Below are 23,834 nucleotides of genomic sequence, written 5' to 3' on the forward strand. Positions count from 1 at the left end.
CGGATGTCACATAGGGCCAGTTCCCTTCCATGCCAGCCACACGAGGCCAGGGATGGAGAAGAAGCGCAGACTCTGAGTGGCCCTCCAGGACCTGGTCTACACAGCTCACTGTGCACAGCAGCTTGGTCCACAGAACAGACTAGTGGACCTAGTGGTTCTGGTCCCAGGTGATACCCCATCCCGCCTCACTCCAGAAGAGCAGAGAGAGCACTGGCTGGAAGCTCTCCTCCACGGAGCACTGGGGCCAGAAATGCCCCACCTGTGTGGCCTTTCCCATGTCCAAGCCATTGATGTGGCCAAGGGCCCCTCTCCCCAACCAGGGAGACTGAGACAGTCACGTAAATAAAAAGAACCAGTCACCTTGGCTTACCACCCACTTCTCTGTCTTGGGGCCCAGAGTGGTCAGAATACTGGTTGTAACAATGAAAACCCAGGTGGGAATGGAATATTGGAAACAATATTCATATGAAGTTCTATTAGTGAAACTGCTGAAGGACATTAACCCGTCACAGAAACAGCCAAATCCTCCCCACGGAAGGGAAGGGAACGGTGTCCCTGCAGGTGGGGCACAGGTGCCACAGGCAGTGCTGTGGGGACACAAGGTGTTTCTGACACTCATAAATTAATTGCCCATATACTTTGTTGGTTTGCAGTATTTTCTGATTAAAAGGTGGAAAAGAAGCATGTTGTAAATTACTTTCTCTTAGGTCTTGGGCTGCTTTAGGAGGATTTAAACAGGGCTGCCTCAGTTTCTCTCTGAGGGCATGACTTCCTCCTCCTCACTTCAAAGCCCTCATACTTCTCTCCCTAGTCCCCCTTCCTGTTCCCACTGCTGTCAGACACTGTCCTAGACTGTGAAGACACAGCAGTGGACAATAGCAGGTGCCTCCCTGGAGCCACGTCCACAAGGTCACTCATCACAGCGGGTAGCTGGGACAAGGCAGGTTAGGCTGTATTCTGTGGGCTGGGGGCCATGGGGGCTGGGAAGATTCGGATCTAGGTGATATTTGAGAAATGTCTTGAAGGCGATGAGGGGTGCAGGGCCCAGCTGTCCAAAGGCCCTGTAGCAGGAGTGTGCCTGTTAATGCTGGGGACCAGGGAGGGGCTCCAAGAAGCCTGGGTGGAAGGACTGGGGAAGACGAGGCAGGAGGTCCCTGAACAGAGCAGGACCAGAGCAGGAGCTAGTGGGACTGAGTGAAATGCCAGGGTGGGGACTGGGAGGAGCACCCAGGACTAGGAGGCCTGGGGTGAGCATCAGGTATGTGACAGGCAGAGGTGTCAAGGCCAAGACCTGGCCAAGGGGAAAAGGCCAGTGCTGAGCTGGGTCACAGCAGGTCTCTGAACACACTGGCAGGTCAGGTGGGGATGTTTGGGAGCTGAGTCCAGTGCTGCTGTGGGAGGGGAGGCCTGAGACTGGCCCTGAACCTTGGGTAAGGACCAGAGTATGGAGCATCTCTGGCCACTCAGGCTCCTGGTGTCCAAGACACAGAAAAACTCAGAGGGCCCACGGAGGTGCTGCTACCACCCACCTTCTGTATACTCTGGCTGTCAGTTTTATGGTTGCACAGGTTGGACCTGTGTAGTGAGAGTGACTGTCTGCTGGGCTTCAAGGCCTGGTCATTCCCCTCAAGGTGAGGGGTGGTGGGCCTGGGGCTGCTGTCAGCTGTAACCTCATTTCTGATGAGGTCACTTGGCCATGTTCTCCACAACTGCCTCCAACACCTGTCTGTCCTGGCTTCAGGCCTGAGCCTTCTTGCTGGGGCCATCCTGCACCAAGCTAATGCTGCCCCTTGGCCTGTCGTGCATCTTTCTGCCACAGGCCCTTTGCACGATAAGGGCCACAACCAGGAATATACCCATCTCTCTTCACCAGGTAGCTTGGGGAAACCAGGCTTCATGGTGCAAAGCCTACTTGGTTTTTCCTCTGAAGCCCTCCTGTGGGAGCTGTGTGTCCATTTCATTGGCGGGGAAAAGGGTGTGGAAGACCATTACGTTCCTGTCACTTAGATGCAGAACCCTGCTCTCCCCTAGTTCCCACTGGCAGGCAGTGATGTCACGGGAAACAGTGGTCATGAGGCTGTTTCAATCCACAGGGTGACTGAGGTGCCTGCCAGTAACCTGGAGCTGGACAGGTTTGGCAGCAGGTGGGGAGGACGTCCAGGTAGCCAGCTCAGCCTTCCCAGCTCGCATCGACTTGGGACTGTAGGAAAACCCCACCACTTCCAATCCCAGCCTCTTGAGATTCATGATACCCATCTTAGGGTTCCCACAGGCATTACCAAGCCCCTGCGCAGTGCTGGGCCGGGAGGGCCTGGGGCACAGAGACAGCCTGGCCAGGACTTCACCATTCCTTCCAATCCACTGGACACTCTAAGCTCTGCCTGAGACTGTGTCCAGTAACTTCCCCACGGCCTTCAAGTTAACATCCAACTCTGGGTGAAGATTCAGAACAGTGGTAGAGGCTGAGGGTTAGCGTAGGCCAGGATGCAGCCCATGAGGGGTCCCATGAGCACCTCAGATATGCTCACCACCTAGCCTCCCAAGGAGGGGCAGGAAGGCAGCCCCCTCCCAGGCCCTGTCTGTGCCACTGAGCCCAGCTGGTCCCTCCTCAGACACCCTTCCACCCTTCTCTGGGGCAGCCTGAGAGGCCAGGAGAGGAGCAGATGGCCAAAGCCTGGGGAAGACCCCCAAGTGCCAGTTCTCAGGTGGCTGCTCCTTCATGGCTGGCAAAGTGAGGAGGCTTAGGGGCCCTGGTCCTGGCCCCACAGGGCCCCATTAGAGATGGCTAGCCATGGGCAGACGGGGCCCACGCTGGCCAGTGTCATAGGTGGGAGACCTCCTGCCCCTATAGCTTCACTCTCAGAAGTGAGTCCACCTGTGTCTCTGGTCCTAGCAGTCCCTGGTTACTCAAAGGCCTCCTGCTGGTCAGGACCCTCCCTCTGGGCTAGTCTGGAGCAGAAATTCTGGGATCTAGCCCACCCCCCCAGCAAGGCAGCCACTGTTACACCCGCCTGAACTCATCACTGCCCTATGCCCCATTGCATCCAGGATTCAGGGTGACCCCTGGAGGACCTAATGACAGACTGCTGGAGGACAGTGCTGGCCCTCCAGTGCTGCAGAGAAGTTGGGGCTGTAGTGAAGACAGGTTCCTGCCCCTGCTTCTGGTCACCTGCTGGTCCTAGTGGCGCCACCTACAAACCAGCCATTCCAGAGACACTGGGCTCCATGAGCAAGCACCTCCTCTGGTCAGCAAATCCCCAGAGGCTTGGGTTACAGGTGCTTGGCTGTCCCCACTGCCCCTATCTGTACAGGCAGATGCCCCTGTGATGTCTACTAGCAGGTATACTTGTCCTGAAGTGCAGGCAGGGTCAGCTTGGGGGACAGGCCTGGGGTTAGGGACCCTTCCCAGTCTACCCCTGGAGACTGTGTCCTTTTGCTACCCATCCCACCTATTTCCTCACAGTACCAGACATGCATGAGAAAGAAGTACCCTGAGGCCACTAACTGGACCCCAGACTCTGTGCATCCCATTTGAGGGAGAGCCCGAAGCAGTGTCCACTGTGACCGGCAGAGCGCTGCACAGCACTCCAGGGCCCTGAGAGGCACTGGGTTCAGACCACCTGCTCTGAGGTTCATCCTGGGACACATGCCCAAGAGAACTGGAGACACACATCCAAGCAGACAGGAGCAGCTGGGGTCACAGCAGCCCAAAGGCGGAAAAGGCCATCAGTGAGCTGATGAGTGGACAGACACAACTTGGTCCATCCACATGGCGGAATGTCATGCGGCCACAAAAAGGAATGAGCATGGTGTCACTGCATCTTGGACAATCCCCGAGCATGTCTCCCTGAGTGAGAGGAGTCTGACACATAGGTCCACTACTGAACAGGGCCATTTCTGGCAAATTCAGAGGTACAGCACAGATAGGCATTGCTGGGGTGGGGGAAGGAAGTAGGGGTGACTGCTGAGGATTGAGAATCTTCTGCATGGGTGATGAACAGGTCTGAGGTGGCCTGTGGTGACGGCTGCTTGGCTCCCTACTGTGTGTGCCAGAGATGCCGACCTCCCCCAAACCCGAGTCTCCCAGCCTCTCCTGACCTCTCCAGCCTGGTCACGGTCAGGCCTGGGCTTAGATTAGCCAGTGTTTGTAAGAGAGTAAGATGTCATGTCACCCCCATCCACTCATGGTGATACAGCAGAGGTTCAGAGACCAGATTTGGGCCTGGTGAGTGCAGGGCAATGCTACAGAATGAACTCTGGAGCCCAGAACCCAGGTGGAGAGGGATTTGGGCCCTGCTGGCTCAGATGGGGCCGGGCCCCAAGTGTGGCAGGTACAGGGGTGGGGGAGGTTGGGGGTGGAGAGGAGCTTGAGCTGAATAGGACAGTGGGAGGTGGTTGGGACGGACAATGTGGGGTTCTCCACACACCCCACCGAGTGCCTGCCGTGGCTCAGCCAGGTCGGTACAAGGATCGGGGAGTGTTAGTGAGGGCCGTGCAGGGGTTGAGACAGCTGAAGCTGCCATCACTGGCCCCAGTCAGAAGTCGAACCTGAATGCTCCTCTCTTCTGCTGCCAGAATAATAAAATTAAAAAGTGCCAGTGCTCAGAGAATTGTTTCAGCATACCTGCATCTGAGCACCAAGGGAGGGGACAGCTCATTCTGGTCACGATGACACAGCCACCTCTTCCCAGGACCCACAGATCAGACCAAAGGAACTGGCCAGCCATGTGGACAACAACCTGCTCTGTTTTATTTTTTATTTATTTATTTATTTTTTGTGGTACTGGGGCTTGAACTCAGGGCCTATAACTTGAGCCACTCCACCAGACCTTTTTTTGTGAAGGTTTTTTTTCAAGATAAGGTCTCATGAACTATTTGCCAGGGCTGGCTTTGAACAGCGATCCTCCTGACCTCTGCTTCTTGAGTAGCTGGGATTACAGGCGTGTGCCACTGGCGCCTGGCTGACAATCTACTCTGACCATGGGGACGGGGAATGGACATCAGTGCTGGCCACAGGCTGTGTGGAAAGGCCAGGGTAGGGTTGGGGTAGGAGGCATCTACTTCCCTAGTGCTGGGAAAGTTCAAAATTTCCTCAGTGAAGCTGGGCACTGGTGGCTCATGCCTGTAATTCTAGCTACTTGGGAGGCTGAGATTGGGAGGATCAAGGTTCAAGGCCAGCCTGGGCAGATAGTTACCCAGATCCCATCTCCAAAATAACTAGAGCAAAATGGACTGGAGGTGTGGCTCAAGCTGTAAAGAACCTATTTTGCAAGGGTCAAGCCCTGAGTTCAAACCCCAGTCTTTCCATCACCCCCCCCAATTTACTCAATGAGCTGTCTATACTTTTTTTTTTTTGTGGGCCTGGGTTTGAACTCAGGGCTTTGTGCTTGCAAAGGAGGGACTCTACTATTCTAGCTATACCTGAAATCCAATCCTTTTTGCTTTGGTTATTTCTTGGAGATGGAGATCTCACACAGACTATTTGCCCGGGTTGGCCTTGAATTGCGATCCTCTTGATCTCAGTCTCCTGTAGCTATTATCACAGGGATGAGCCACTGGTACCAGGACAGCTGTCTAATCTTTTTTAAGCTGTCTATCCTCAAAAGACCATTATTTAGCTGGGGTGGTGGGGTATGCCTGTAATCTCAGCAGTCAGGATGCTGAAGCAGCAGGAGGATCACAAGTTTGAGGCCAGTAGCCAGCGCAACACAGGGAGACCCCGTCTCAAAAAAAACAAAAAAACCTCTCTGAGTGTTTGTATATTGTGAAATTACTTAGATTAAAATTTCCTCTAATAGCAGGAACAGACTGAAGTGGAAACCTTGAACTCTGCACTTGCTGCCCTGTCCAATAACTGGTAATTAACAGACTGAGATCAGGCAGCTTTGAATTCTTTTTTTTTCCCCTTGGCAGTACGGGGTTTGAACAGAGCAGGTGTTCTGTCACTTCAGCTATGCCCGCAGCCCACCAGGCAGCTTGTGAAAACCAACCACAACACCAAAGAAAATGCCCTTCTGGGCCAGACCCCAGACCCAGCAACCCACCTCCACACAGAAGCCCTGCCAGCACCTGGCCAAGGCTGCCAGGAAGCACCATCCAGAGCTCGCTGGGTCCTTGTTCTCCGTGTGTGTGAGTGACCACACAATCCACACCATGGGCCAGCGACAAGCAGAGGAGCCCTGCCACCCGCCCTGCCTGTGAAGGTTCCACCAGCCCGTAGGGTGTCAACAGTGGGATTAGGGTGGTGTGAAGGTCCCACCTCCCTGTAGGTGTCAGCAGTGGTGTGAGTGTGCTGTGAAGGTCCCTCAAGGCCTTACCAGGTCCCAGTCTATGCTTCGGAAGAAGGCGTGGGACTTGATGTCGGAAAACCCAGTCTGTGGCCGGCAACCAAGCCTCTCTTTGGGGTCCTGGGGGGCCAGAATTCAGAAAAGGACAAGTCAGCCCCCCTCAAAAGTTCCCAATTCAGCTAGTGCCCAACAGGGAGACCAGCTCCCCCCAACCAGGGCAAGGTGCCTACAGCTGCTCTCATGCCCAGCTGAGAGTCCACCCTTCCCCGCTGGGATTCTCTCCTATGCGGGGTCAGGCATCTTCTTCCCGTCTCCCTGGGGCATAATTCTTGTTGTTTGATTTTGTTAACTATGAATGCAAACTGAGCACTCACAGGATGCAAAGCAGAAACCCAAACCTGCATACCAGACATCTGGCAGCTGGTGCTAAGCTTGCCCACCCATCCCCAGGGTGACTTGGAGCCAGGTGGCAGCCAAAGGGGACACTGTCACCACGGCCAGGGCGTACCTTATTTAAAAATCCTTTCAGGACGTGCGAGGCTTTGACGGAGAGGAACCGCGGAATCCGGATAGGCTTCTCCAGGATAACTGCAAAGGCGGGGGCGGGGTGAGGATGCTGTCCTACAGCCTGCAGAGCTCCTGTTGTCCTTTGAGACCTGGTCTTGCTATGTAGTACAGGTTGGCCTTGGAGTTGCAATCCTTACACCTCAGCTTCCCCAGTGCTGGGACTATAGCTGTGTACCACCACTCTGGGTTTGAATCCCATTTCTTTCTTCCTTTCTTTTTTTTGCAGTACTGGGGACTGGGGTTTGAACTCAGGGCCTACACCTTGAGTCACTCCACCAGCCCTTTTCTGTGAAGGGTTTTTTGAGATAGGGTATCATGATCTATTTTGCCCAGGTTGGCTTTGAACTGTGATCCTCCTGATCTCTGCCTCCTGAGTAGCTAGGATTACAGGTTTAAGCCACCAGCACCCAACAGAGTAGGAGCCTTAGGTGCTCAGGGTTGTAGCCCTAAAGCCTCTTCCTACCCTAGAGACCACGTTGGGTTCATCTGGGAACTCTAGGTGGGCATGGTTGAACAACCATGTCAGGAAACTCCCCCAACCCTTTCAGGGCACGTGGAGGACTCTGCAAACTGGCCACCAGAGGGCGCCAAGGGACAGCCTGGTCCCTACACACAATGGCGACTAACTTGACCAGGATGCCTGACTGAGGCAGAAGGGAGTTTGAGCTAATTCTCTTTCCAGGTGACCCTGGACAAGAACTGCAGTCACCCTACCCTATGGCCGTCCCCTCACTTGCAGGACCCTGGAAGCCACTGCCAGAGGAGTGGTTCCACGTGTGCTTTTGAGGCACAGCCACAGGGACTCCTCCATCCTTGCCTTTGCAAAGGAATGAAAAGAGAACATCTGGAGGAAAGGAAGGAGCCGGGCACATGGGGCCACGAACCTTGGAAAAGGTAATCCTCTGTGTTCATGTCAGGGTTGTCGGTGATGATGTCGAAGGGGGAACGTCCAGCCATCATCTCAAACATGAGGACGCCCAGCGCCCACCAGTCCACGCTGAACCCTGGGGGAGAGCAGGCAGCCATCAGGTGGTGACCACGTGGGCAAGCTGCCTTTGGTTTGCTTGACACGTGCAGTCAGCACAAAGGTGAATGCACACAACAGTGATGGCTGCACTGTCCAGCTGGAGGGGCCAGTGTCCATCCCCCGGGGTGCTGGGCCTCTCCTGAGCCCACTGCCCTGGGTGTCTGTTTCCTTGGGAGCCACCTGCACTGTGGATTGCAGGCTTTGCAGGAGTGGGTGCTAGCTCTGGGCATCTTTACTACACAGACACACAATGGTCCAGGCGTCCTCTCATTCCTGCAGTTGTTTAACTAGGTTTGCAAAAGCCCCTTCTCTGCGATAGCACAGTATTCTACTGTAAGTTCTTCTCGAGTCACTGTTTCAGGGTTTTAATGTTCGGAATGTAAGTTTGTCGGGAACGAGTCTTAGGGAGCAGGAGATACTGCCTTGCAGGGCTGGCTGTCCCGAGTCTGTGAGACAGTCCAACTGCCACCTCAGGGCGCTGCCTTTGTCACCCACAGAATCCCCACCAGGAGGAATTCTAGAACCTGGATTTCTGTTCACCGATCTCTGGACTTCATTTGAAGCTTCTGGGAGCTCAGTTATCGCTGAAGGTAACCCACCCACCCTGCCTGCCCCACCTCCGTTTTATGGCAAAGAAAGCCCGGGAAAATACACAAAGGCACATTTATGACATGCTGCACTGGAAACACTAGGATGCAAAGCACGTGTGGGTGTGCACGAACACATGAACACACGTGCAACACGTTCACACGTGATCACACGTGCAACAGTCAGCCTGCAGGCACAGCACACCACATACAGTGTGCACAGGAGGCTACACAATACACGAACACACAGCAGCCAAATGACGCGTGCACACCGCGCACGCAGACGCACGCTATTCTGACTGTGTTTCCCGCCCAGAGAAGGAAGAGGAGCAGAAGTCTTGCTTGGATCCTTGGAGGGGCTGGTCTGCCTCTTTCCTTCCTGGTCTGAGACAGCGTGGGGGAGAACAGGCTTCCAGAGGTGGCCCTCCCCACACCTGCCTCAAGGGCTGCACACTCACCGTACTCCTCCCCCCGCAGGATTTCGGGGGCAATGTAGTTGGGGGTTCCACAGAAAGTACTCGTCGTGTCACCAGGGCCCAGACCTTCCTGTGGGGACAGAGATACCAGGAGGGCGAGCCTCGCACAGAGGACCCTCCAGGTGGGCAGATGCGCCTCACAGAAAACCAACTCAGACGGTCACAGCCAGGAGCACCGTGGTGCGGCCACCAACCCGCCATTGAGCCATGTCCAGATTGTCAGCATTTCTGCTGAAGATCACGGGCGGGCAGGTGAGGGGCAAGGGGCCAGCCGCTCACCTTACACATGCCGTAGTCCGTCAGCTTGATGTGGCCGTCAGCGTCGAGCAGGACATTGTCCAGCTTCAGGTCCCGGTAGATGATCCCCCTCTCGTGCAGGAAGTTGAGAGCAATGCAGATCTCAGCAGCATAGAACCTGGAGCACAGACATCCTGTGGTCAGCAGCAGGCAGCTGGGCCCCCTGGCCGGTGCAGGCGGAGCCCCTGCCCTGAGCTGCCTGCTCAGCACATCCCTCGGGGATGAGTCAGGGGCACGGGGCCAGCAGGGCAGTGCTTGTCATTAGGGAGATGCAGACCCACCCACAGTGAGGTACTGCCTCACACCCACTAGCTCAAAGACGGGTGCCAACGAAGATGTGGGGAAACTGGAAGCCCCGAGCACCGTGGCTGTGAACGTGGAATGGCGCAGCCACTGAGGGAGACAGGAGGGAGGCTCTTCGAAACACGAAAGAGAGAATCGCCACGTTCCACGTGTGTCCTCTGCCCCAAAGAACGAAAAGCAGAGTCTCAAGTACCTGTAACGCCGACACAGAGCGGCGTTACACACGTGGCTAAAACGTGGGGCTGTTCCACGTGTCCACCGACAGAAGAACGCACGAGTGAAACGCGGTCCACGCACACAGCGGACTTTTATTTATTCAGCCTTTAAATGTGAAGACGTTCGGGCACACGCTACAACACGGATGAACCATGAAGGCATCATGCAACGTCAAAGAAGCTACTGTGCGAGTCCACTTCTGTGAGGCCCAGGCTGAGGGGGTCAGTATTTAGCGGGGATGGTTTCGGTTTGGGGAGATGAAAGGCTCCATGGGTAGATGGCAGTGACAGCCGCACAGCAACGTGTGTGCGCTGAGTGACAATGAACTATACACTTGAAAAGAGTTAAAACGGTAACTTTCATGTCGTGCGTATTTTACCACAGTTAAAAACAAAAACAAAAACAAAAACAGAGGGAGTGGGCACTGTGTTATGCTTGACTTGTTGCCCACCTTCCCCAAAAGGATCCAAAGTGACTCACAGAACTTCATGGTTTTTTTAGGTGAAGAAAAGAGGAAAAGAGAAAGCCATGGAAAACAGGAAGGGGTGATGGAGTTGAAGTCCACTTCCTGCCCTTTCTTGGAGGCCTGGGCAGCTCCTAGACAGACAGCGGCAGCCCAGAAACAGTGAGAAGAAACAGTAGGGATTTTCTTCTGGTGCTAAGTCCATGCCTGTGACACGTTCCTACTCAGGTAGTTCCTCCCTCAGTTTGGAAACAGAAAAGACAAAACCAGCTGGGCGCTGGTGGCTCACGCCTGTAATCCTAGCTACTCAGGAGGCAGAGAGCAGGAGGATTGCAGTTTGAAGCCAGCCTGGGCAAATAGTTCATGAGACCCCATCTTGAAAAAACCCTTCACACACACACACACGCAAAAGGGCTGGTGGAGTGGCTCAAGGTGTAGGCCCTGAGTTCAAACCCCAGTACCACCCAAAACAACAACAACAAAAACCCCCACAAAACCAAGATGACAGCCCAGGAAGCCTTCCTTCTGGAGTGGGTGGACTTCTGTTCAGAGGGCCAGGTGGTGGGTAGACCTGGGGGTCCTGTCACTCAGAAGAGCTCCCAAGTCCTCTACTCCCAAGACACTTTGGAATGTGTCACACTGTGGGAGAAGGTCACACTGTCTTTGCCATTTTCTCCCCAAGCCTGTCTCCTTCCTTTCAACTCACTACTGACTTCCTGGGGAAAGTCCCCATGCTGCCCCTCCACGTGGCTCAGCCCCACCCGGCACCCACCTGGCGTGCTCCTCTGGAAGCTTCCTCTGTCTCTGCATGTGGAACATGAGGTCCCCCCCGTTGACGTACTCTATTACCAGGAACAACCTGAGTAGGAGAGAGGGGCAATCAAGGAGCTGAAATCACCTCCTGGCGCATGTCAACCTGATGTTAGACAACAGCCCAACCACAGCCGCCTTAGCCAGCAGAACCTGGCAGGAAGGTTACTTTTAGTAGCAAGCAGAGGTGCCCTTAAGTGCTGCCCTGTCACCTCCTCCATCAGCTCTAAAATGGCCAAAGTGAGTAGATAACTGGGGACGGGGGGTTACCCGAGTGGCTCCTGGATCAATAGGAAGAACAGCCCAGGGAGAAAGGGAGGCTGAGGCGGAGCCCCAGGTCTGGGTAGTGGGGCACAATTATTGGGTCCAACACCTGCTCTCTGGTGTCCAAGACCAGGTCTGCTGGTAGGTGTAACTCATTAGACTTCAAGGTAAACTTGGACTTGGAAAAGAAAACAGACACATGTCCATTCATTCATCATTTCATCTCTATTTGTGCTGCTAACAGTGCCAGGCCTGTGTCAGGGTAAAAAGGTTAAGATAAGGTGGGGCAGTGGCCAGAGGCCTGTTGGGGTGGGGACTAGGCACACAGGCCTGGATGGAGCATGGGATCAGGGGAGAGCACATGGCTGTAGTTGGCACGGCCAGGTATAGAGGTAGGTAGGGAAATGGGGTGGATGACTTGGTGGGGCCAGGATCTCTCTAAGTGCTGTGTCTGCATGGGCCTCAGGGAGGGGAAAGCAGGAGGCCCAGGGAACAGACATGCCCAGGGGCCAAGGCAGAGCTGACCAGATCTGTAGGTGGGCCGGCACCAGGGAAGACAGAAAACAGTGAGTGGGACACCAGACTCCTGGCGTCTAGGGCCCAGACATGCCCAGTGTGGGGACAATACAGCAGGCCCGCAGGAGGTGGTCATGAATCTGAGATGATACCAGCCATCCAAGTGGGCAGTGGAGACGCAGCTGGGGTCATGTGGAAGGGTGGTGTCTGAGTTTCTTCACTGTGATTGTGTGAGTTTATGACCCATGGTCTCTACAGCACGAGCCCTTCACACAGGATTTCCCAGACACACCCTGTGGAAGGCCCCATGGGTCATCTCTTGCTACCCAGGGGTCCCTGCCTCTTCATAGTAGATGCTCACAGGCACCGTGGATCAAGCAAATCCATTCACTTCTCCAGCTCCTACACCAGCTCTCTGCATGCCAGATGGAGCCCGACTGACTAATTCATGAATCCATGGCAGGTGGGTGCACGCTGCTCCCCGCCTCTGCCAGCTCCCGCAGGAAGCCAGGGAGGCCAGAGCGAGCTCACCAGTGCAAATCACCCGTGAAGTTTCTGATTACATATTTAGGCTGGAAACAACTCCTAAATATGCAAAACATCAAAGAAAAAGATAAAGCCTTCAGCACTGGGTGTGGAGCCAGGATTTCCACTTGGTGAGTCACCACTAGGCCCCTGAAGGAAAACCCAGTGTGTGTTTGGGGGCTGGGGACAATTCTTGACTTCCCTTTCATTCATTTCTCTGACCCTCAAGGGATATGCTTGGAAATTCTGCACTAGCTTTGCCCCTGGTCTGCAGGGATTCTTTGGTCCACTGCCTCCCGTTTTGTCAATCAAGTTTTATTGGAATAGAGCCACATTCATTCCTACAGTCGACCTTGGGTCCACCAGGACTGGCTCCAGGACCCCCTGCAATACCCAAAATCTTCAGCTGTTCAATTCAAGTTCCTTATAAAAAATGGCCAAGTATTTCCACAGACCACAAGCACTTACTCCTCTCCAGAAATCATCTCTAAATGACTTATAACACCTAATACAACTGATTAGGGAATAATGACAAGAAAAAAAGTTAGTATATGGGACTGGGGTACATGGTACATGGACAGTTCAAGGTAGCTCAGAGCGCTTGCCTAGCATTCATGGAGCCTTGAGTTCCATCCCCAGCACCACACAAGAGTCAGTGCACGTTCAGAACTGGTGGAATCCCCCCTCCCTAGTATTTTTAATCCGCATCGTTGGATCTACAGAAGAAAACCCATGGAGCAGACGGGAGCACGTGGAGGTTGGGCTACCTGTGCATTGGCTGAGGCTGCATTTGTGTCACAGTTGCACAGAGGCAACGATGTTTTCTATCTGGCCTCTGCAGAGAAAGCAGGCCCATAGCTGGTGTAGACAAGAAGAAAATAACAGCCGTCATGGTTCTCCCCACCATTGGGAAGGACGCTAAGCACCTCCAAGTGCCAGCTCCCTTGATAACCTCATCTGCAAAGCTCCTGTGACTTCTGTGAAAGTTGTCTGACCCCAGGAGATGCCTAAACCTAAAAGTGAATCAGGTTTTATAAGAAAGTATTGATTCAAAACATCTCCCACTACTTCAAAGCACAGGACTGATATTTTTCACAACTCCCAGGAATTACGTATGCAGTGGGGCCACTTCCCGTCATGCCACCATCAGGGAGGTGCTGCACCTGGTCCAAAGGTGCCACAGCCTCTGGCAGGCCCACTTCAACCTCAGTAAGGTGAGAAGCCATACACGAACCTGAACAGAGTCACTCATGTCTCAGACAAGGTCTCAGGAGGCTGGAAAACTTTCAGGGGACATTAACAACCCCACAAAAGCAGAGCAAAGGTGGCTCCTTCCGTCCAGAGAGGGGCCATCGTGAAAAAGGCCATCATGGGAATTTCCTACACGTGCCACTTCTGTACCAGGGATTTTTAATTTTTCTGGCAATAATGAGTAGGGTTTGAACTCAGGGCTTTGTGCAGGCAATTACCATTTGAGCCACACCTTCGGCCCGTTTTGCTTTAGTTTTGTTTTTTTCGAATAGGGTCTAGTGTTTTTGCTTGGTCCAGTCTGGACTGAAATCCTCTTACCTGTGGCCTCCTGAGTAGCTGGGATGACAGATGTGCACCACCACGCCTGGTTTAGGTTGTGATGGGGTCTTGCTAACTTTTTGTCCAGGCTGACTTAAAACCGCTATCTTTTGGATTCCCAACTTCCCAGTAGCTTTATTTGAGACAGGCCTTGAACCAGTGACTCTCCTGTTTCAGCCACCCCATTTGGTGGGAAGGGAGTTTGAACTCAGGGCCGCATGCTTGGTGAGGAGCTCTCTACCGCTTGAGCCACACGCCGCCAGTCCTTCTTGCTTTAGCTGTTTTTTAGGTAGGTCTTGTGTTTGTGCCCCAGTTGGCCTGGACCAAATCCTCCCACTTAAGCTTCCTGCATAGCTGGAATGACAGGCACGGCATCACAACACCCGTTTATTGACTGAGATGAGGGCTGGCCTTGAACCTTGGTTCTCTTGATTTCTGCCTCCAGAGTTAACTGAGTCTGTGAACCTAAGGAATTTTCTGCGGTCTATGGATAAAACCCTAGTACCACTTTCGACGCTTCTTTGGAGCAGAATTCCCCTAGGACAGCCACTCGGACCCATCTGCAGTGTTAGAAAAGCTGGCCAGCGGGTGCCTCCTGCAGGATAATTCAGAGTCTAGGATTCTTCCTGTCAGGACCTGGTCAACACCCACCAGACTCATACCCAGGAGCTTGTCACTTAACCCTCAGACCCCTCAGCCACACCAAACCCCAAGGCCGAGAAGCATAGGCTGGTGAAGGCCTGGCAGGGCCCCTCCACACCCCAGAAACCAGACTCCCCCACATCCCGCCCATCTGCACTGAGGCCACACCACAAGAAGAAAGAAGCAAGTACATCTTGTTCTTACCCACCGTCATCACCCAGAGAGCAACCTGGGAAACAGGAGGCCTCTGAGGGATCTCCAGGGCCAGAGCAGGGCAGGGAGGGAGGGAGCCCTGTAGGTCAGGGTAACCCAGGCATAGGAGGGGGCTCCCGAGTCCTCAGAGAAAAGAGAATTTGTAAGGCTGGGCACAGCTTAACCTAGTCAGGCTGCTTCCCCCAGAAAACTAGATGCTGAGCCCCTACTTAGACCCAGAGGGAAAAATGTATGCTGAGAATCAAGAAGTAATGACATGAACCTGGTGCTGGTCAAGGCAGAACCATCTGTGTTTGTAAATAAAGTTTTATTGGAATACAGCCATGCACTTTTTTTTTTTTTTTTTTTGGTGGTACTGGAGATTGAACTCAGGGCCTCAGGCTTGCTAGGCAGGCGTTTATCTACTGATCCCATAACCTAATTTGTGTAAGCACTCTACGATGGTCATAGGACGTAATCATCTAACAACGGTTTAGAGACACATGGCTATGTTAGCTATCTCACCACACCAACCCTAAGTATAAAGAGTGACAACAAAAATAATAGCTTTTGTTTGGAGTGCTGGCTCACACTTGTAATCCCAGCTACTTGGGAGGCTGAGATTGGGAGGTTCACAGTTTGAGGCCAGCCCATGCAAATAGTGAGATCCCATTTCACAACCAATGAATTGGGCATGGTGGTGTACACCTGTCATCCCAGCTATGAGGGATGGTGGTCCAGGCCAGCCCCGAGGAAAAGCACGATATTCTACTGACCTAACAACAACAAAAACAACAAAAAGGGCTGGGGGTAGAGCACCAGCCTAGCAAGCATGAGGCCCTGAATTCAAACCCTAGTACCACGAAAAAAATTTTTCGAATAGCTTTTAGAGTCCTCACCAAATGTCAGGAACTACTCTAAGTATTGACTCATTTGCTACTGTTTCCCTATGTTATGATGGAGAAACTGAAGGTTAAATAACCTTCCCAGGATCACACAGCTACTGGCTAACAAGACCTGACATCAGACAATGTGGGTGAATCCAGAGCCCAGAAACCTTATTTCCAGGTGTCTCTACCTCCCAGCAGAAGGCCACACAGACAACAGCCCTTCAAGGGGGAAGGAGCAGCAGAAGTGGCCAAGAAGTCAGCCCAGAAGACAGAGTCATAGTGGCGGCCATGGTTCACCGTCCCAGAAGCATCCCTTCCCCCATGGACACCTTGCCAGGCCTGTCCCCTAGCCGGAGCTGTTTTGCTCTGGAACATGAGGATTTGGGGCTGCAGTGCAACCATGTAAGGCGTTCTTGACGAGAGTGAGCCAAGTCTGAGACGTCACGGCTGTCAGAGGGAAGGATGACACAGCTCCCACGCTGGGCTCCACGCTGCCACTCTCAGTCTGCTCTTTCCATTCTGGGCTCTCGGCGTGATGCCAGCAAGCAAGGGTCTGACGGAGCCTGACTCACCTTCTCCAGGACGAGCACCTCCCTCAGCGCTCACGTTCTGGCAAGCACATCGCCATTTCTGGTGTCCTGGCTACGGGGCGCTGAACCCCTCACCTCACGATGTCGCCTCCTCAGCTGGCTCCATTTACCTCTCACTCTCCCTGGTTCTTACCCTGCTGACCTCACCTCCCGGCTCGTCCACCTCTCATGCCAGGTGCTTGCCACATCCGACCCCAAGGGTTGTCGGGCTGCCTTGCCTTGCTCTCGGAGACAGGGGGGCACCAGGCCACATGTGGTCTCCTCCCCTCTGCTCGAAAGCACAGGCCAGGTGTCCCTCAGGCATCCATGTCTGCAACCTGATCCTCACTCCAGAGCCTGATCTTCCACCACCCTCCCCCGTAGCTCCTGGACACCAGTGTAGCCTCTGTCTCACTTCCTCCTTCCCCATTATGTGTTCTCTGCTGATGTTCACGTCCCCTGTCGCTCTGGCCCCTCCTCTCAGTGCAGTAACCCTGCATCAGTTGCTCCAGCTGGGTGCCCAGCCCTCTGCTCTCTGGGGTCTGTCCTGATGCCCCCGTGACTGACTCCAGGCAAGTCCTTGCCTGCCTGAGAGGAAAGGTGCCTCCTCCTTCAGAGCCACGGGCAGGTTTCAAAGTGTAATTTATAAAGAACAACACACAAAGAACACTGCTGGGCTGGGGGAGTGGCTTAAGTGGTGGAGCACCTGACTGGGAAGTGTGAGACCCTGAGTTCAAACCCCAGTACCACCGAAAAAGGAACAGTGCTAGAAAAAGAGGCATTAATACCTATAGACCATTTCGAGCCAGGGCAATTCATGCCAGTGTCTGAGTTGGGCTGTGCCTGGGAGGCCCTGCACGGACAAATGGGCTTCTTAAGGAGCAAAAGCAACCTCACATACGTGAGTGAGTGAAAACTGACGGTGGACACCATCAGGACAGCAATTTTTTTTTCATTTTTTGGTGCTGGGGATCAAACCCAAGGCCTTGTCGTGCTAAGCCCACAGTCTGCTGCTAAGCAACATGGGGGCAGCTGTGTAACAGCTGTTTATCTAAGTGGCAGCACCCCAGTCTAACCTATGGGGGGCACTGGGGGCTTAGAAGTGGTCATTTTGGTACAATCGTTATGCCGCCTGTTTGTCCTGGAATAGCTTAAACTGAAGTGGTTTCTCTGTTTTGGAGATTCTGTACCCAGTTTTAATTCTGGCTACATGGGGCATCTGTAGATGGGGTGTGTGTTCCCCATAAAGCACAGGTTTATTTTGGGGTGTGTGTGTGTGTGTGTGTTTGGTAGGACTGGGGTTTGAACTCAAGGTCTCACGCTTACAAAGCAGGCATTCTACCACTCAGGCCACACCTCCAGTCCATTTTGCTCTGATTATTTTGGAGATGGGGTGTCATAAACTATTTCCCTGGGCTGGCCTCGAACCTTGACCCTCCCACTCTCAGCCTCCCAAGTAGCTAGGATTACAGGTATGAGCCACCAATGCCTGACTCATATCCTTATTTTGTATTAAGAACACCACAGTCCTTGTTCATGGCACGTGTACACACGTATGAAATCAGAATTCCTGTGTGATCAGGAATCCATGTGCCTGCCCCATGAACACACAGCAGGACTGACCAAAATAGGCACCACAGGATTTGGGGAGGAAAGAAAGAAATCCTTATTTTTTCCCCCACTCAGAGGCCTCTTTTATAATCACCAAGTTCACGTGGAAACCATTGCACTTTATTTATCAGATATCCACACCAAGATGCCAGGGAGTGCAGCATCCTGCCCAGACTTTAATCCATTTCCTGTTGTGTGTGACCCTGCTGGAAAGTCAGAACACAGTGACATTCATCCGGCCCCTAGCAACAGACCTACAGTAAAACCTCAGGATGGGTTCCAGGGAGAAACCAATGATCACAGCAGAGAGAAAGTCCCTGTGAGCCCCGTACAAACCCTGCAATTATCTCCACCCCAGGATGGGCATGGCAGCCAAGGTGCAGCCTGGGGAAGAGCTCATTCTCGGCCTCAGGCAGAGCCTTGATCCCAGCCCTCAGGCAGAGCCTTGTTCCCACCCCTTAGGCACAGCCTTGATCCCAGCTCTCAGGAAGAGCCTTGATCCCAGCCCTCAGGCAGAGCCTTGATCCTAGCCCTCAGGAAGAGCCTTGATGCCAGCCCTCAGGCAGAGCCTTGATCCCAGCCCTCAGGCAGAGCCTTGATCCCAGCCCTGGGAAGAGCCTTGATCCCAGCCCTCGGGCAGAGCCTTGATCCCAGCCCTCTGGCAGAGCCTTGATCCCAGCCCTCTGGCAGAGCCTTGATCCCAGACCTCAGGCAGCAGGTGCCCAGGTTGTCTGCTGCTGGGATGCACTGGCACCTCAGTAACTCTTTCTTCTCTTTCTGTTTTCTTTTTGGCTGTACTGGGGGTTGAACTCGGGGCCTTGCATTTGCTAGGCAGGTGCTCTGCCATTGAACTGCTCTGTTAGTCTTTTTTGCTTTGGTTATTTTTGAAGTAGGATCTTGCTTTGTGCCCAGGCCAACCTGGACCATGACCCTCTTATCTGTGTTTCCTGTGTAGCTGGGATAACAGACACACACCACCACACCCAGCCACTGGTTGATATGGGCTCTCGTGAACGTTTTGCTGAGGTTGACCTGGAACCACCATCCTACCAATCTCAGCCTCCCAAGTAGCTGGGATTACAGGCTTGACCCACTGCACCCAGCCTTGCTTTGATGACTTTCATGGTGTCCACATGGTGTCCTGGTGGCTCTTCCACTAAACATGCACGAGATTGGTGAGGATGTCTGGGCAGCTCTAATGGTCTCCTGACGTCTGACTGTAGGAGCCACTGGTCTCAGCCCCTCGGGCCCCACATGCATTGCTGCCGTTTATCTGTTCAGACGTAGTGCAACAGGAGGAAGGTCCTCCCTTGGTGGCTCAACTCATCACAGTCTGCCATGAGCCGGGCTTTGTTGAAAACATTCTGTCAATTTCCACACCAACCCTACCAGGATAGCATCCCTGTTTCCAGCAGAGGAAATGGGCTCGGGGGCTGCACTGGGTGAGGACAGTCAGCCAGCAAGCGTGAGCTCTGGGGTTTTGCTCACAACTGCTGTCAGGAGAAACTTTAAGACAGACCTAAGTGACAACTGGGCCTCTTCTCGGGAAACCAGGCGCTGCATGGCCTGTGCTCTCCTATGGAACCTGGGAAAGACTCTAAGCCGTTTTTCAACTCTGAGAAGTGCACACCTGTATGCACAAACAGCCCACTGTGTCTATCATAAATCTGCCCAGTGTTCCTGGTTTCCTGTATCTCTGAGGTGACTGTGGCAGCTTACAAGTTCCCTCATTCACTCGTGATTCCCTGTGATTCACTCGTGATTCACGTGAAATCTTTCCATGCCCGTTTCGCACTTGTACAAGAAAGATGACTTAACCTTGAAAGTGTTTGGCTCACTTACTCTGCTACCGCTTACTACGTGCCTGCTATTAACCAAATACGGAGGAGACAAAAATACCCCAAACAGCCTGACTCTGAGGGAGCCCATGTCCAGCGGGGGGACAGGCGTGTCTATACATGGGGCCACGGCAGACAGATGAGAAGCTGGGGAAAGACACAAAACCTGACCAGCTGATGCCAGATGCTTCCAGAAGTCAGTGACAGATTCAGTTTCAAAAACAACAACAAAAAGAGCGTATTTGTAATTCCTACCACTTGCGAGGTGGAAATCAGGACTGTAGTACGGAGGCCAACCTGGACAAAAAAGGTCAGTAGGCCCCACGTCAACCAATAAAACTTGGATGTGGGGGCACATGCCTGTCATTCCAGCTACTTGGGAAGTCCTGATCCAGGCTGAACCAGGCATAAACACGAGACCCTACCAGAAAACTAAGTAAAACTAAAGGGGCTGGGGTGTAGCTCAAGTGATAGGGTGCCTGCCTAGAAGTGCAAGGTGTTAGGTTTAGGCCCCAGTACTGCTAAAAAAAAAAGAAATGGAAGGGAGTGGAAAGGGAAGGGGAGAGGGGGGAGAGGAAGGGGAGAGGGAGGGGAGAGGCGGAGAGAGGATGGGAGGGGAGGGGAGGAAAGCAGTGCAGTGAGTGGCTACTGTCAGGTCATATTAAATGCCTGCCAGGTAGGGTTTTTTTCAGGTTCTCATTTTATGCGCCTGAGCACTAGGACGGCCAGATGCAGAGAGGTTGTACTTCAGGCGATCTGGGAGAAGTGAGGTTGGAATAGCTGGCCCTTTTAATATCTGCCTTCCTACAAGTTTATATATGTAGGAAAGTCAATCAAAACAAAATCCTTCTTTGGAAACTTACCCTTTGAAGACTCCAGGGTTGTTTCTCCCCTGGGGTGTTCCTGATCTCAAGAGACAGGACACGCATGGAGACAGGGTGACAGGGATGCACAAAGGAGACCACTGAGTGCTGGGCCTCTCCAGTAGCTCTGGAGAGGACAGAAAGGAGGCAAGGGCAGGGGGACAAGCTGTGGAGAGGGCTGGGACCTGGACACATGGCAGCCTCATCCACAAGTATGGGAAACTTGGATTTCATCCCAGAAGCGGAAAGGAAGTCGTCTGAGGTTCCTCGCAGTGGGGAATGAGCTTTCAAAGTCACGTTTTCTACACAGCACTTAATTCCAACCAGCAGTGTAGGGACTGAATGCTCTGAGGAGGCTGTGGCTGGAGTTCGGGTAGCAGAAAGGGAGCATCTGAGACAGCTTTAGGAGGCAGAATCAGTGAGAACCAGGACAGGTTCCCAGTGAGTCATGGGAGTGCCAACTGCTGTGATGCACACAGCCCACTAAGCCAGTCTGGGGAAAGGCGGGCTAAGTCCAGCACTTTGTATGGTCAGATGGCCGTGGGCTTGCAAGTGAGGACAGGGTAGGGGCAGAGATAGAGGAGGGTTGCTGGTCAGAGTTGTGACTGAGAGCTGTGTGGGGCTGGTCCATGCTGAAGGCCAGAGCCTGGAAACCTGAACAGCCAGCATTTCCCTATGTATCAGGCATGCAGTGCAAACTATGCACAAACAGGATGGTTAGGCTTATGATTTTATGTCAACTCGGCTGACCTTGGGATGCCAGGTAGCTGGTGAGGCAGTATTTCTAGGTGCATCTGTGACGATGCTTCTACAAGTTGAGTACTTGAACAGGCAGAGCAAAATAGAGGTGGGTGGGCATCACCCATCCGAGGACGATGAACAGGCTGGGCTAGCATGTCTATCCTCTGCCCTCAGGGCTCCTGGTCTCCAGCTTCTAGAAGGCACATTATGGGGTTTTTCTGCCTCCACGATCACGCGAGCCAATGTCTTGTGACAAATCTCTTTCTACACACGTGTTCTCTGTTCTCTGCAGAACTCTGATGACTCACTGCTGAACAGCTTCTGGGAATCGGGGATTTGGGCATGTGTTGGACACAGGCTACCTTGGAGACAAAACCCTGAGCTCTCACACAGTCCACTGTGGAGGAGAAGATTGCAGAAGCTTGCGTCCAGTTCTCTCTGGGATTTGCCCCAGGAACCTTTTCCTTTTTCCAGATTGTTTTGTTTCGCTTTATCTTTTGGTGGAACTGGGATTTGAACTCAGGGCTTTGCACTTGCTAGGCAAGTGCTCTACCACTTGGCCACACCTCCAGCCCTTTTTGCCTTAGTTTTTGAATAGGGTCTGGTGTTTATGACAGGGTGGGCCTGGAGCATGATCAAATTATGCTTCCCACACGGCTGAGATGTCACCCCATGCCCAGCTTCCATTGGCTGGGATGGAGTCTTGTGAACTTTTGCACCTGGGCTGGCCTTGATCTCCAATCCTCTTGATATCTACCTCCTGAGTAGCTAGGATTGCAGGCATGAGCCACCGCGCCCAGCCTTAGCTTTTTTTTTTTTTTTTTTTTTTTTTGGAAACAGGATGTGGTTATGTACCCCAGACTGGCTTTGAACTTGCATCCTCCTGCCTCAGTCTCCACAGTGCTGGGATTATAGGTAAGTACCCCCACACCTTGTCTTCTTTTGCTAATTTTCTTCTATAGTTTTGGTGCAATGAGCCACTGCCTTGAGCAGATGATAATGCTGAGCCCTATGAGTCCTGCTGGTCAGTCACTGCACTGGAGGTGCTCTTGGGACTTGATAAACAGTGGGTCCAAGTCAACTGCCCCCATCAATTCTAAACAAAACATGTGTTTACCATACCACTAGATTCCAAGCACTCTAAAGCAGTAGAATTCTGATACACATGAAGCCAGCAAGAGAGGCTGCCAGTATTTAGAACCTGTTCCTTGGTCGGTGAGATGCAGAAGCACAGAAGACCCCAACTCCCTGCCCTTCTGTGCTTGCTGTAACCCCCTCACCAACACCTGAGCCTGAGCTCGGTGGGTGCGTTCAGTAAATATCTCATGAATGGAATTACATAACTTAAGTTCAGATGTATGAAATTTACTTAGTATGGCACCAACCAGTAAGAACCACAAAGCAAGTTTGATGACCTAACTAACCTCATGCTTACAATCCAGTGTCCTGCAGAGGACAGTCAAACCTCACCCCGGCCTCTGGGCAGCTCAAACTGGAAACCAGCAGAGTATCAGAGCACTTTTTCTTCTTACCGGCTTGTTGTCTGGAAGCAGGAGTGTAGGCCGACCAGGAAGGGGTTGCTGGATGCCTGCTCGAACACATGCTTCTCTGTCTGCACCCAGTCGATATCCTGAAATAGAAACCAGACAGTGCTAATGAGTCTCCTCAGTGCTCCTCACGGGTGTCCTGAAGAAGGTGGAGGCAAGACAGGAAATCTGTCTTCTCAGCTTTAGGAAGACAATGCAGAGGAAAAGAAAGTGCCTATGAAGAGCTGCATCACCAGGGTCAACACATCTGGGACTAGGGTTTGAACTCACGCCTTCACGCTTGCAATGCAGGCACTCTACCACTTGAGCCACACCTCCAGCCCACACTATTGTTATCCTGACATCATCATCATCCCTCACTGAAACTGCTTCCAACATCCGTTAACATCATCCATCCATCCCACCTCCCCCACCATCACCCACCCACCACCACCATCCCACCACCATTACCACCATCACTACCATCACTACCACCATCATCCCACCATCACCACCACCATCACCACCATCACCACCACTACCACATCACCACCACCATCACAATTACCATCACCACCACCATCACCACCACCATCACCACCATCACCATCACCACCATCACTACCACATCACCACCACCATCACAATTGCCATCACTACCACCATCATCACCACCATCACCACCACCATCACCACCACTACCATATCACCACCACCATCACAATTACCATCACTACCACCATCATCACCACCATCACTAACACCATCCCCACCATCACCATCACCACCTTCACTACCACCATCATCACCACCATCATCACCATCACCATCACTAACACCATCATCACCATCACCACCACTACCACATCACCACCACCATCACCACAATTACCATCACTACCACCATCCCACCATCACTAACACCATCCCCACCATCACCATCACCACCTTCACTACCACCATCATCACCACCATCACCACCACCATCACCACCACCATCACTGCCACTACCACATCACCACCACCATCACCACCACCATTACCACCATCACTAC

At 52.9% G+C, this 23,834-nt stretch overlaps 1 protein-coding gene across 4 annotated transcripts in view; it reads right to left on the bottom strand.

Annotated features, from left to right (window-relative positions):
• The window catches only part of Prkcz (protein kinase C zeta), a 110,679-nt gene that overhangs the window by 1,790 nt on the left and 85,055 nt on the right, over positions 1-23,834 (bottom strand). For all 4 annotated transcript variants that reach the window (XM_020171441.2, XM_020171440.2, XM_074081569.1 and 1 more), the window contains 7 exons: positions 22,786-22,883; positions 10,996-11,082; positions 9,224-9,359; positions 8,927-9,014; positions 7,739-7,858; positions 6,796-6,875; positions 6,318-6,407 (listed from right to left, as the gene is read on the bottom strand). In XM_020171441.2, coding sequence (XP_020027030.1) covers positions 6,318-6,407; positions 6,796-6,875; positions 7,739-7,858; positions 8,927-9,014; positions 9,224-9,359; positions 10,996-11,082; positions 22,786-22,883 — 699 coding nt within the window. The remainder of the gene's footprint in view (positions 1-6,317; positions 6,408-6,795; positions 6,876-7,738; positions 7,859-8,926; positions 9,015-9,223; positions 9,360-10,995; positions 11,083-22,785; positions 22,884-23,834) is intronic.

The sequence above is a fragment of the Castor canadensis genome, chromosome 7 (assembly GCF_047511655.1).
Source record: "Castor canadensis chromosome 7, mCasCan1.hap1v2, whole genome shotgun sequence".
NCBI classification, from domain to species: Eukaryota; Metazoa; Chordata; class Mammalia; order Rodentia; family Castoridae; genus Castor; species Castor canadensis.